Genomic DNA, 15,148 nt, shown 5'->3' with positions numbered 1-15,148 from the left:
ACTCACCAGAGGCAAGGGATTCAGCAGCTGCCCCCGCCAAGGAATAGCCAGCAGCCCGGGGTACCAGTGCACAACAGGAGTAAGAGCCCAAGCCACAGAGTAAGTTCAGGAGACTTCTTTTGTGAGAGAGCAGAAAAGAGCTTTTCTGGCCACCAACATAAACATGAGGCTTCCTCATTCTGTGCTTGGCGCATAGATATAAGAGAGAAGATGGGAAGTAAACCAGGACTACGAATCAACACTCTGGAAATACAAAGTATTTGTGTGAGAGGGACAAAGTGTGCCAAGAAGCTGTTCCAGGGATATATGAGAAAAACTTCAAAATAGGCAGCACATGGTAAGGCATGCTGGCTCATAACTCAATCTAACACCTGGAAAGCTAAGCCAGGAAGATTGGAAGTTCAAGGCCAGCCTGAACTGCATAGAGAGGCCCTGCCTCAGAAAAGAAAAATGAGCATTTTATGTCTATAGGGTATCATTTTAATAGCAGATGTAGAAATGTAAACTCTGTTCACACAGTCTATTTATATGCATGTTCTCAATTCTGTGTTTCTTTCAGTCTAACAAAGCAGTTAGAAATTAAAGTTTCCAGTGTCCTTTCCATACAACAAAGCCCATCAAAGTCTGTTTATTAATGTTTTTCATGTGCACACTTGAATCAATCTGGAAACTGAGTAGTTCCATAACTATGTAATCCTCACATCTGGCAGTTCTCATAATTGCTATCCTTTTCTCATCAGTGGAAGTGTTTTTTCCTATGAAGTGTTTTGGAAGCTATCAGAAGTAATACTTAGATCGTTTGTTCCTTTATATGCTCTCTCTCTTTCACTATTGCTCAATAACTGTTTCAGGTCAAGTTAGCAGAAAGTTGTTGGGCACTACACTTCAAGAGTAATGCTATATGGTTACTGAGATGAAAAAGACACTCAGGCAGTCTTGTCTTAAGGGAATTTCATAAGCTAATCAAAGCTATCAGTTAGGATTTGTGCAAAGTGACACATGATGACACCTGTGCAGCCGCTGCAGTTCAGTGCCGTCAGCTGCCTCTCACTGGAGAAGGAGTAAGAGCCTGCTCTAGCCAGTGTAAGCATACTTCCTGAATTGTGCATCAGAAAGCCCAGCTGTGGTGGCAGCTTCATTTCATGTACCACGGGGACAGAATTAGCAGGACGTCAACCTATATACTCTCAGGAACAGAGCTGCCAAAGCTGCTTGCCCCACAGTGTAGCAGCACCTCTGCCTCACACAGCCACGTTCATTCCTTTAATGCATACACTTGGACTGAGGTTGCAGCATACGGAAAGTTAAGTAGCAGTGCATAAGGGCACAGTGAGCCCCAAATAAACGGTGTTCGGGAAGGATTAGTGCAGCTCTAGACATCAAAGGCCGTATGGGCCCTATGCTGTGAATGATGAGCACCTGGCATCATTAAGAATAAGTTTAGTTAAGATTACGGTGGGGTTTTGTTTTAAAGACAGCAGGACGTTGAAAGGGCAATATGACACTTATATTTATTGGGTAAGCGACTAAGTTAATCAACTTATTGGTGAAATAGCCTAAATTTTTCTAGTTATGCATTTAGCAATACTGTAAATCAATTTCTATAGGATAAGAGAAGAATGGTTATAAAATCTACCATTTAAAAATGTTTGTCTGGGGCAGCAAAAGGGGGAGGTACAGATGGGAACTGATGAAGAAACCCACAGCCGAACAATAGGCAGAGCCCAGGGAATCCTGCAGAGGGGTTGTGGGACAGGATTGTAGGAGCTAGAGGGGTCAAGGATACCACAATAGATCAAAAGAATCAACTAACAGGACTCATGGGGGCTCACAGATACTGAACCCAAAATTGGGGAGCCTATATGGATATGACCTAGGTCCTCTGTGTATGCGTTATGGTTGTATAGCTTGGCCTTGTGGGACGCCTAACAGTGGGAGCAGAGGCTGTCTCTGATTCTTTTGCTACTTTTGGTACCTTTTCCCCCCTGGTGGCTTGTCCATCCTTAATATATGGGGAAGTACCTAGACTTATTAAAACTTGATATGCCATGTTTAGTTGATATTCCTGGGAGGCCTTTATTTCTAAAGGAGAAGGAGGCAAATTGGAGCTGGGAGAGAGGAGAGGTGGAGAGTAGGAGGGGAAACTGTGGGGACGTAATATATGAGGGAAGAATTTTTAAGAAGGACGGGTATGGGAAAAAATGTTGGTCTGGGGAAATGGCCCAGTAGGTAAAGTATTTGCTGTTTCAGGTATGAGTAACTGAATTCAGATTCCCAACACTCTGGTCCACACTTGATGTTGCAAGACATGCCTATAACCGTAGCTGTAGGAAGCAGAAATAGAAAGATCTGCGGACTTACTATTGACCAGCCAGCCAGTCTAGCCAATCGTCCAGGTTCGGTGAGAGACCTTTACCTCGAGAGAGAGAGAGAGAGAGAGAGAGAGAGAGAGAGAGAGAGAAGAAAATGATAGAGGAAGACACCTGACATCATTTACTTCTGGTCACCAAAGCATGCACACTTACTCACAAGTTAAATACCTGATAAACTTTTTTCATCGATAGCCTGGAGATTGTTGTCATTTATTTTGAGTTCTTCCAGTGTAGATGGTAATTCTGAAGGAATATGTACCAAACTATTTCCATCCATGTTCAGGCGTATTAACTTCTTCAAAAACTTAAAAAAACAAGTCTCAAAATTACAATTATTTTCCAGTCACAGCTATTTTGCAATATTCCCCATATAATGGTCAGTCTTATTTTGTGAGGCCTAAGATTCTAACTTCTTAGCAATAAACAGAATTACCTGAATCCAGTAATTTAAACCTGTTGTGAATGTTAATAGTTAATTATAGTATATTTATAAAGTGCAGTTTTCTAATTGCATTAATATTTATGCTAGAAAAATATTATAAAATAGCACTATATGGATGGGTAGATGGGGGAGAGGATCAGGAAGGACTTGGAGGGGAAGAATATGATCAAAATATATTTAAATTTAAAATATATTAAAATATTATATTTAATATAAAATTAAAAATTTAAATTGTTTTAAATAATTAAAATATAATAAAAATGTCAAAACAAAGTGATTGTATATAGTTATCCAGGCATTGACTTTCTGGACGGTGAGCTCCCACAGTTATGATTGCTGCTGCAGGACCACTTCTAAGCTTCACCAGGACAGAGGATCCCCAAATCAAGAAGCACAAAATCTATGACATTTTTCTTTACTTGGTCAGTTATAGGATAAATCTGCACCATCTGTGCCAGCCATTTATGTCAGAAGGATGGAGAATATGAAGCAGGCACTTAGAAGTCCCCTCATCTTCCTGAGAACTAGGAGAGACTCCAAGAGGCCAGTCATTTATTTCAAGGGCAGAGCAAGGGCCCAGAATATTACTCAAAGGGGGAGATTAACCTAGTAGATACAGTGTGCTTTACTTATGGCTTTAAGGCATATAATCTGTGTGTTCTCATTTATGCACACCAACCTTCCCTCTCTTGCTTCTATTTTTGTTTCCCTGAAATTCCTTGATCTTTGAGTATTTTGTCTTTTTTTTTTTTCCCAAAAGAAATTGTTCACTCAAATCTGTTTTCTTCAAAGGTTTCCATTGTATATTTGCTGTCCTTTCTTTTTCACTCCAGGTCCCTAATCTATCTCATGAAAATTTTCATATTAGCTCATTTATTTGTTTGCTTTTTAATCTCCCTGCCAAAATATTCTCCACCATATTCTACCCACTGTGCAGAAGTAAGAAAGCTTCACTTTACTGGCCTGACCATTTTAATAGAGGCTCTACAGAAGTTCTGCTCTATTGCTGGACAGTTCTTCACATGCCGAGAGGCCAGACTTGAGTTTATCTTCACCTACTGGAAAAAAACTGTTCCTTAAACTCAAAACATTAGTTACTGTTGCCTCTCTTCTTTTCTTGTTCTTTCCCCCAACCCCTTTTCGAGACAGGGTTTCTCTGTGTAGCCTTGGGTGTCCTGGACTCACTTTGTAAGACCAGGTGACCTCGAACTCACAGAGATCCACCTGCCTCTGCCTCCCTGAGTGCTGGGATTACAGGTGTGCGCCACCATGCCCACTTGTTGCCACTCTTCTTATAAGATTAACATGTCTAAAGCAACAAACTATAATCAAGAAAGAACATGGCAATAATTTAAGGACATCAGAGAAGAAACTTAATATAGAAGAAAATTAGCAATAAAAAAACCTTTCTGCTTATTTTTCCCTTTCTCACCTCCACCCACAGCCAGTAGGAGCCATCTTGTTACATACTAATAGAAGTGTGTACCTTGAATGCTTTTCGACCTATTCCCGAAGAAGTGATATTATTTCTGCTCAGATCAAGTCTTTCCAAATTTGGTAATCCATTAAATGCTTCATCAGGAATGGAGATGATTGAATTACCTATATGTACAATCGTTGCATTAGACACGTGTGTATATAGACATGTCCATATACTTATATGTGTGTGCATGTCTCCTTATACATGAATATTAAGAGATAGATTTATATGGAAAGTAAAGTAATATTCAGAACAAAGGACAGGAAATATAAACAAATGCACACTTGGAAAAATAACAAGATTGGGCTGACACAGTTTAACAGTCAAAAGTGTGTCTTGGTCAGGACCTCATGATTCAGATTAAGCTGCTTAAAATAACCACAACAGTGTGTTGGGCAGGGCTAGTAGCACTGTGCATTCACAAAAAAGCTATGTTTCTGAGAGGCTTGACAGAAACTGACTACTTCCTTCGTATTTTTCCACTGCTGTTTCCCTGGACTTGGAAACATGACGTGCTATGTAGCCAAGAAATCAAACGAAAATCCCTTAGTGTCTGTGTGTTTGTTTCTCTGTAAAAGTTCACCCACCGTATCTGATAGTATACCTTTCTCTCTTCAAGCTAAGAGGATCCTACATCCTTCATTTTATAGACTTGTCTTAACACTTGACTAAATACAGCTATCGATGGTTTTAATCACCTTGTAAAACAAAGACTGTATAATCCTATATGGATTATTTATCCCTCCTGTGACTTTAGTCTTTCACTGAGTCTTTATAAGGAACAGGGTACCTGCCACAAAGGCCACAGGAAAAGGCTTCAAATTCATTAAGTGATTTTATATGAAAACCTATTGTCAAGGAGACCACAAGAAATTTTAATATGTTTGACACTGGCAGCATCCTATTGCTGACTTCCATTCCTGCATGTATATCTTGGATCCATCCTGATCTCCTCACCTCTGCATTCTAAGGACACCTCTGCCATGGTGTCTCTATAAGCCAGACACTCAAACAAATGCTGTCTTAATACTCCACCACTCAGAACTTTCCCTGGTAACCTGATGGAGACATGGGCTAAAGGTCTGGACACCATATTCTCATTGGAATAGCTCAAGAAAAGAAAAGAACTGATGAAACAATCCGCTGAGGTTGCAGAAGAGCCATAACTGCTTGTGGCAGTGGGACACGTTTTAGGTAGTTCCTTAAAAATGTTCTACCATATCTCCCAGCTCCTCTAGGAGTAATGAGAAATGAAGGTGTGGGTCCCCACAAACATCTCTACAGGCATGTTTTAGCAGTTACAGACAAAATTGTCTTAAACTGGAAAAAATCACACATTCACTTGTTAATTTACACAATATCATTGCTAAGAAACAAAGGAAAATAAACTTGTGATTTTTAGAGCATTAGAAGTCTAACTGAAAGGCTTACTGTGTGATTATATTTAGTAACACTCAAAAATCAAATCAGTAAACACAGAAAATGGGTCAGTTTCATGGTGGTCAGCAACTGGAGGAGATGGAGATACAAGGAATTTGGGGAATGATAAAAATATTTTTTATCTCAAGTGTGGTGTTATTAATATTTGTAAAAACTTGTACAACTATACATTATAAATAAGTTTTATCACATAAAGTATATCCCATTAAAGCCAATCTTCTAAAATGTTTCTTGGGAAATCACCATTTGATTAGAGTTTGCTTTAAACCTAATTGGGCCATGCTGCAGTGTGTGTGCCCATCTCTGCTGCACAGTTGATCTGTATGAAGATGATAAAATTAGTCCCTATTAAATTAACGTAACATTCATAGGACAATAAATTTTACCATCTATATCTGAGCATGAAATATGTCATCATCTCTTACCAGCCAGCTCCAGGCTTGTTACTTCTGGTGCTGTTATTGGTGGGATGTGGGTGAAAGCTGCATGGAGGCAGCTGATCGTCCTGTAGGACAGCGAACAGCTTCTGGGCAGTCGTGGCCTATGTCTTGGGATACTAGGGGTTAACCGCGAAGGCATTTGGAACACATCTCCTCTTACTACATCCTCCTCCTCTTCTTCCTCCTCTTCCTCCTCTCCTTCCTCTCCTTCCCTGTCAGTTTCCTCCTCACCATCCTCTTCCTCACTTCTTCCATGGTAGAGTGGTTGATGTGCTGACCTGCCTTCCTCCTCAGGTCTCAGCTTTCCCTCTGTTCTTTCCCCATCATTGTGAAGTTTAGTAGGCTCAGCGGTCTCTTTCTTGTGCGCCATATGTCCTTTATCTTCTTCTTCATCCTCCTCAGATTGAAGAGCTTCTTCTATGACTACTTGATCCATTTCCATCTGAGGAGGTGGCCCTTGCTTGTGAATGGATTCTCTTTGTTCTGAAGAATCACCAGAAAATTCAAGTTTATCATGTAGTGTTCTACTACTGAATAGAGAATAGGAGGCTAATGATCATGGAAGGATGACATAATGGAGGCAAGTTGATGATGTTAATAAATGCAAAAGTCATAATGAAAATGAGGTTAGTAAATATTATTCCCTCTCTGTATTTGGACTGCTATGTAAAGATGAATTGCAGTCGAACTTTTTCTCCTTCGAGTTAACTATAACTTTATTTTTCTTTTGTAGGATTTGCTGTAGATGTGTGATTTTGGTGTCTGTGAGCCTTAGTACTGTTTTGTACTAAATAATGTAATACTTGTTTTCACCAGAATATGATGCTAAATTGGTTAGCTAAAGAGGGAATAATATTGCCACATGATGCAAAACAGAAAGGTTTATTGTGAAGCTTTGATGCGATTAGATAAGATACCATTATAATAGATACTGTTCTGTAGATATTTGACAGACAGTAGAGAAAGTACAGTCTAGATTTATGCTCACTCTGGAGAGCTCTAAAGAGAAATGAGTTCATAGTGCATAGGTTTTCTTCCATCAAAAGTTAGGATATAATCTAATCATCTCTCTAGTTTTAATTGATAATCACATACAAACTAGCCCCCAGAAGGAACACAAAAATATGATTATTTGAAGAAGTTACTTGTGATATCCATTCAATATATATTATGAAATCTGAAGATTTGCTTTTTACATCCACAGTGAAACATGCAGAAGAGGTAAAATTATTAAATGGAAGCAAAAGGTATCCTATTTCACCACTTTAAATCTTTTTTGTGTCCAAGTCTTCTTATCTAAAATAACTACATTTCAAGAAGTCTCCAGATCCTTTTAAAAATGTCTGTGAAGATCCAGGCACGGTGGCGCACGCCTGTGATCCAGCACTCAGGGAGGCAGAGGCAGGCGGAGCTCTGAGAGGTGGGCCAGCCTGCGCTACAGAGTCCAGGACAGCCAAGGCTACACAGAGAAGCCCTGTCTCAAACTCATCCCCTCAAAAGAATTTCTGAATCTTGCCTATAAGGCTTGTATTTTACTTCAAGGAGTCGGTAGCATTTAACTTTTTTTTTTTTTTTTAAGTGTAATGCTTCAGGCAAAGCTTGATGGTGTAGGACTTTAATCCCAGCAACTGGGTGGCAGAAGTAGAAGGAGGGGACTTCCTGTGAATCATTCCTTTGTGCTCATGATAGTGATAGTATACTCCTGACAAGCTTGACTAAACAGAATGATGCATATACAGACAGACTCTAGTAACACCCTGAGCTAATAAATCAGGGTTTGTTGTAGGAATACTGTTAGTGTGTCTCGAAAGCCTTATAAGATCCACACATGAAATAGAATCAGCTTCAACTTGACTCAGTCTGAGAATTAGAACTACAGAGCACAGTCTCTTTCTGTACCCTAAATAAATTTTTCTAAATATTCTGTTTATCAGCACTGACCTGCCTGGGTGACTTTTAAGTGCCTTTTGAGTACCTTGATGACTACATTTATAATAATTCGCATCTTAATGTAATGACAAAATAAAAAGAAATAGAAGTTAAAGACTAAATTATCCATGATACTTTGTTTTATATTGTATACCAGCATTAGAGCAGATGGGGCAGCATTCTCCTTCCAGTCTTATGGTATAGGGGCACGCCTTGGGGTAGCACACAGTTTCATCACAGAATACTCTTCCATTTGAGCAGAGGCAGGTGGTGCAGGGCTCAGGAGACCAAACGGCTTTGTTGTACATGATCATGCCCTTTACAGAGCAGTGTCCTTTCTTTCCTAGAAGAGAAAGGGAACACTTTGTTTGTGACAGGGTCTCTATTATGTAGTCCTGACTGTCCCAGAACTCACTGAATAGACCAGGCAGACTGGCCTCGAATTCACAAGAAATTAATCTGCCTCTGCCTCCAAGTGCTAGGATTAAAGGAGTGCACCACCATGTGCAGGGTTATCCATGAATAGATAAAAACACAGTGCAAAGTCAAACTGGTGCAACCACTAAGAATTGAGCTCCCTATGCAGCGATGCACCCACAATGCCCTATAGACTCGTAGGCTGAAATGTTCTCTCCATTTTGCCGCTGAGTGATAGCCTAGTAACTGGTCTTTGAATTTCATACCCATCTTCTATTTGTCAAGAGAGACTTAAGTTCTGAAACAGGACAAACAACCATCAAAACCCAACTGTTTCTCATTTACTTAAAGTATATGCTGGGGCTCAGCTTGCCTATAATCCCTCTGCAACAGACAGCATGCTTCTTCTGGCAGACTTCCCCTTTTGCCCCAGGAGTGAAAATAGAAGTTTACAAATTATGCTTGAGTTCTAAATGTATTTAATTCTACTGGCAGAGTAAGTTGTATGGCCACACCAAAATTCAGCAGAAGCAAAGAGTATCACTCCCTCCCAACACAGAACTGCAAGCCCACTAATGAGCCCACAGTTCACCTGTAGACTGGCGCACAGAAAAAGATAAAGCAGTATGCTTCTGTGGACTGCTCAGCAAGACAGTACAGCCCTATGGAGTTGTAATTTATTTTGAAATAAAATTCACATAGCAAAATAATCACCCTTTCACATTCGCTTTCTTCTGTGAGTGTATGTGTGGGCACATCCATGTGAAAGCCAAACACAACTTGCTGGGAGTCAACTCTGGTGTTAGCTGTAGCACAGTACTGTCATTATAGTATATGTCCCTAAATTGAACAATGTACAGTGCTTTAACAGGTGAAGTTTATGTTATGTGTGGAAATATGGTAAAAAGCAAAGCATGCTCTTACTCCATGCATGGGCCTTAGTTCGGTGCTTCTGTTTCCTCAAGCCCCTCTGGGTTAGTTGGCTCTGTTGATCTTGTGGAGCAACTCTCACCTCCAGGTCTTCCTAGCCTTCCTTTCACTTTTCCACAAGACTCCCTACGCTTCTCCCAATGTTTGTCTGTGAGTCTCAGCATCTGTTTTGATCCACTGCTGGAGCCTCTCAGGGGACAGCTATGCTAGGCACCTGTCTGCAAGCATAGCAGAGTAACATCAGTAGTGTCAGAGGTTGGCTCTGTCCCATGAAGTGAGTCTCAGGTTGGGCCAGGCATTGGTTGGACATTCCCTCAATCTCTGCTCTATCTTTATCCCTACATATCTTGTTGGCAGGATAAATTTTGGGTCAAAGTTTTTGTGAGTAGGTTGGTGTTCCCATCCCACCACTAAGAGTCCTGTCTAGTTAGAGGGTGTCCTGTTTAGTCTCCATGACCCCTGCTACTAGTAATCTCAGTTAGAGTCACCTCCATACCCTCCCAGAAGCCTACCCTGTCTTTGTAGCTGATGGGCAGCTCAGGCTTCATGTGGGTTCCCTAGTAAGGGAAGCAGGGTCTGTCTCTGACATGGACTCTGTTACCTGCTTTGTGATCACCTCCTTCTGGTGGGGCTGTCTCACCAAGCCACAGGGAAAGAGAACTTTCTCAGTCCTGGTGCGACTTGATGAGATGGGGTGGGTTGAGGGGCTCTCCTTTTATAAAGGATAGGAGAGAGGGTGGGGGAAGAGGTAAGGAAGGGAGGAAAGGATGGAGGAGGGCTACAATCAAGATGTAAAGTTAATTAATTAATGTTTTAAAAAATTAAAACAAAAACAAAGCATGGGCTATGAGATGCCTGGGCAGATTGAGGTGCTTACTGCCAACTTTGACACCTGACTTGACTCCCTAGGACTCATAGTGGAAGGAGAGCTGACTTCAGCAGGTTGTCCTCTGGCCTCTGCACAGTTGTGGAAGCACATGAGAGGAGCCAGTGGTGGCACACACCTGGAATCCCAGCACTTGGCAGGTAGTTCTCTGTGGGTTCAAGGTCAGCCTGGTCTACAGAGCAAGATTCAGGACAGCCAAGGCTACACAGAGAAACCCTGTCTGAATGCCCCCCCCGCCAAAAAAAAGCACATGCAGAAAATAAATTAAAATGTTTTCAAGTAATTTAAGACTACTGGAAAACACTTTTGGACAATTTGGAAATATTTTGTGCATTTTCTTTTTTGTTATTGTTGTTTGTTTTTGTTTTTGTTTTTCAAGACAGGGTTTCTCTGTGTAGCCTTGGCTGTCCTGGACCAGGATGGCTTTGAACTCACAGTGATCCACCTAGCTCTGTCACCCTGAGTGCTGGGATTAAAGGCGTGCATCACCATGCCTGGCTAGTGCATTTTCTATACTTATTTGCTGATACCAACTTGTGGGTTTTGGTGGTGGTGGTGTGTTTTCTTTTTTAAGTCAGTGATTTGTACTTGTTGTAGTCCCAACTAAGGAGGATTGCGGGATCTAGGAGTTTAAAACAGGCTGGGCAACATGAAACTCCTCATCCCAAAAAGAAAAGTAAATTGGATCTACATATGAGAACATGTAGTAATTTTTCTTTCTAAGTCTAGATTACAGTGCTATAATAATTTAATATTTTTTCTTTTAAAGATTATTTATTTAAAAATGTCTGGATGGTTTGCCTCCATGTACATGTATCACATACATACAGTGCCCCAAAAAGTCAGAAGACATCGGATTCCCTGATACTGGAGTTATACACTGTTGTTAACCATTTTGTGGGTGCTGGTTCTTCTATAAGAACAGCAAGGGCTCTTAACCACTGAGCAATCTCTCCAGCCCCAATATAGCATTGTTTAGACCCATCTATTTTCTCTTAACCTAATTCTTTTAATTTTTATATGTGGGTTTAAATAATATGTGGGTGTGAGTATTGGTATAGGTTATAAAATGGGAAGGCAATGGAACACTCGTGAAAGAAAAGCATGAGAGAGGGCCCTAGAGTGGAAGCAGAGTGTTAATGGGGATAAGGGCTGGGAGAAGGAAGGTCAACAAAAAATATATTTGAAAGTGCCACAATAAAACCTAATACTTTGTATGCTGATTGTTAAAAACTTTTTATATTTGATTTTTAACTCTGTATCTGTGTGTAGGTTTGTGCATAAGAGTACAGTGCCCGTGAACAGCAGAATAAAATACAGGATCCCCTAGAGCTAGAATTGTGTATGGTTGTGAACCACCTCATATGGAGTCTGGGAACCAAACCCCAGGCCTCTACAAGAGCAGTGTGAGCTCTTAACCACTGAGCCATCTTTCCAGTCCCTGAGGTGGTGGTGGTGGTTGTTGCTGTCGTTGTTTTAATAAGTAAAATAGTACCTTTCTAAAAAAATAATGTTTGTGCCAGCAAGGATGGCTCAGTAGATAAAAGTGCTTGCCACGGAAGGATGAAATTGACTTCTTAAGGCCATCCTCTGACCCTCACATAGGTGCTGTGGTATGTGGCCCCTGACACACACATATATCATGCACACACAAATAATAAAAATTTAAATAAATAGATTTTAAATAAAATGTTAGGTATATGAATCCACATACATGTTACTTTGGGTACTTTTAATTTCCATTTATAACTTAAATAGCTTTCGTTTAACTGAGATGATGTCTTTATGATTCTTTGGCATTTAATGGATACACTTGTCATTTATATTTTTAGCAAAGATAGCCTAATTTCCTTTTTTTAATATAATTTTGTTATTTCTGTTAATGTCATGAAAGAGTAATTAAGACTAACAGCTTTGTTGAAACAGAGTGTAAAACACTGGCTACAGAGGATTATGTGAGGATATTTTCTCTTGTTTTTCAAAGATTTATTTAATGGTAACATGCCTATAATATGTTTACTTTTTTCCTGTTTTGTAATTTTTTTTACATTTAAAAAATTATTTATTACAGTTTATTCCACTTTGTATCCCAGCCATAGCTCCCTCCCAATCCCACCCGCCTTCCTCTTCTCCTATGCCCCTCCCTCAGTCCAATGATAGGGGAGGTCCTCCTCCCCTTCCCTCTGACCCTAGTCTATCAAGCCTGATCAGGAATGAATACATTGTCTTCCTCTGTGGACAGGCTGCTCCCTTACCAGTCCTCCCTCACCAGGGGGAGGTGATCAAAGAGCCAGCCCCTGATTTCATGTCAGAGACAGTCTCAGTTCCCATTACTAAGAAACTCTTGGACACTGAGCTGCCATGGGCTACTTCTGTGCAGGGATTCTAAGTTATCTCCATGCATGATCCTTGTTTGGATTATCAGTCTCAGAAAAGACCCCTGTGCCCAGATTTTTTGGTTCTGTTGCTCTCCTTGTGGAGCTCCTGTCCCCTCCAGGGCTTTCTATCTCTTCCTTCTTTCATAGGATTCCCTGTACTCTGCCCAAAGTTTGGTTATGAGTCTCAGCATCTGCTTTGATACCCTATTGGGTAGAATCTTTCAGAGGCCCTCTGTGATAGGCTCCTGTCCTGTTCCCTGTTTTCTCCCTCTTCCGATGTCCATCCCATTTGCCTTTCTGAATGAAGGTTGAGCGTCTTACCCAGGGTCCTCCTCCTTGCTTAGCTTCTTTAGGTGTACAGATTTTAGTATGATTATCCTATATTATATGTCTAATATCCACTTATAAGTGAGTATATACCATGTGTGTCTTTCTGCTTCTGGAATACCTCACTCAGGATAATCATTTCTAGATCCCACCATTTGCCTGTGAATTTCATGATTTCTTTGTTTTTAGTTGCTGAGTAGTATTCCATTGTAAATTGTGTAAATGTACCACAATTTCTGTCTCCATTCCTTAACTGAGGGACATCTGGGTTGTTTTCAGCTTCTGGCTATAACAAATAAAGCTGCTACAAACATGGTTGAGCAAATGTCTTTGTTGTATACTTGAGCATCTTTTGGATACAAGCCTAGGAGTGGTATAGCTGGATCTTGAGGTAGCACTATTCCTAATTGTCTGAGAAAGCGCTAGATTGACTTCCAACGTGATTGTACAAGTTTACATTCCCACCAGCAATGGCATAGGGTTTTCCTTTCTCCACATCCTCTCTAGCATGTGTTTTTACTTGAGGTTTTTTTTTTTTTTTTTTTTTTTTTTTTTTTTTTTTTTTTTTTTTTTTATCTTAAGCCATTCTTATGGGTGTAAGGTAAACTCAGGGTCATTTTGATTTGCATTTCCCTGATAGCTAAGGATATTGAGCATTTCTTTAAATGTTTCTCTGCCATTCGATACTCCTCTGTTGAGAATTCTGTTTAGCTCTGTACCCCATTTTTTTAATTGGATTACTTGGAATGAATAGAAGACCCAGAAATAAACCCACACACTTATGGACACCTGATTTTTTACAAAGATGCCAAAACCATACAATGGAAAAAAGATAACATCTTCAATAAATGGTGCTGGTCTAACTGGATGTCTACATGTAGAAAAAATGCAGATAGATCCATACTTACCACCCTGCACAAAATTGAAGTCAAAGTGGGTCAAAGACCTCAGTATAAAACCAGACACACTAAACCTTTTAGAAGAAAAAGTGGAGAAGAGCATTGGACTCATTAGCATAGGAGACAAATTACTGAACAGAACACCAACAGCACAGGCTCTAAGAGCAACAATCAATAAATGAGACCTCATGAAACTGAAAAGGTTCCGTAAAGCAAAGGACACTGTCATCAGAACAAAACGACAGCCTGTAGTTGGGAAAGGATCTTCACCAACCCTTTATCTGACAGAGGGCTAATATCCAGAATATATAAAGAACTCAAGTTAAACAGCAATATGTTTGCTTTTAATCGTTAAATACTGGTTTCAAAAAATAATTACTTGAAATCTTTGGCATAATTTCCAGTCTTTTCATCCTTTAGAAAGTCAATATTCTGTATAAAATAAGTATGAGCACAGTGGCTTTTATTCTATTTCTACTTAACAAAGCTTTGTCTTAGCTAGGTGGTGTACACTTTGAATCCCAGCACTTGGGAGGTAGAGGTAGGCTGATCTCTGTAAGTTTGAGGCCAGGCTGGTCTACAATGTAAGTTCTAGGCAGCCAAGCCTACACAGAGAAAGCCTGTCTTGAAAAAAAATAACAACAACAACAAAAGAAAAAAAAAACTTTGTCTTGAAAATATTTAAGTAGCCCTATGTCAAAGTCATTTGATTGGCTTCCACTCTGGAAAATGCCATAATAAGTGAAAGGCATTTTTACTAATTAATACGTACATTGTTTGTATTAAGAATGTGATCAACCAAGTGCGGTGGTGCATGCCTGTGATCCCAGCACTCAGGGAGGCAGAGGCAGGCTGAATTCTGTAAGTTCCAGGCTAAGACAAAGCAAGTCCGGGATGCCCAAGGCTACCCAGAGCAACCCTGTCTTGAAAAAACAAAACAAAAAGGATATGATCAATTGATAATTACAGTTTTATAGTAGGAAATAATAATTTCCCAATGGGGCTGGAGAGATGGCTCAGAGGTTAGGAGCAATGTCTGCTCTTCCAGAGGTCATGAGTTTAATTCCCAGCAACCACATGGAGGCTCACAACCATCTATAATGAGATCTGGTGCTCATTTCTGGTGTGCAGGTCTACATACAGAGAGAACACTGAATACATGATAGATAGATAGATAGATAGATAGATAGATAGATAGATAGATAGAT

General features: G+C 40.1%; 2 protein-coding genes across 3 annotated transcripts in view; one reads left to right on the top strand and one right to left on the bottom strand.

The window, feature by feature from the left end:
* The window catches only part of Cenpp (centromere protein P), a 200,579-nt gene that overhangs the window by 128,992 nt on the left and 56,439 nt on the right, over positions 1 to 15,148 (top strand). The window lies entirely within an intron of this gene.
* The window catches only part of Ecm2 (extracellular matrix protein 2), a 35,494-nt gene that overhangs the window by 8,971 nt on the left and 11,375 nt on the right, over positions 1 to 15,148 (bottom strand). The window contains exons 3-6 of the mRNA XM_055595205.1: positions 8,258 to 8,446; positions 6,160 to 6,657; positions 4,301 to 4,416; positions 2,541 to 2,676 (exon numbers count right to left, since the gene is read on the bottom strand). Coding sequence (XP_055451180.1) covers positions 2,541 to 2,676; positions 4,301 to 4,416; positions 6,160 to 6,657; positions 8,258 to 8,446 — 939 coding nt within the window. The remainder of the gene's footprint in view (positions 1 to 2,540; positions 2,677 to 4,300; positions 4,417 to 6,159; positions 6,658 to 8,257; positions 8,447 to 15,148) is intronic.

The sequence above is a fragment of the Psammomys obesus genome, unplaced genomic scaffold, assembly GCF_907164565.1.
Source record: "Psammomys obesus unplaced genomic scaffold, mPsaObe1.curated_primary_1811, whole genome shotgun sequence".
In the NCBI taxonomy this organism is placed as follows: domain Eukaryota; kingdom Metazoa; phylum Chordata; class Mammalia; order Rodentia; family Muridae; genus Psammomys; species Psammomys obesus.
The sequence above is the reverse complement of the archived record's forward strand: the minus strand, read 5'-3'. Positions and strand labels throughout refer to the sequence as shown.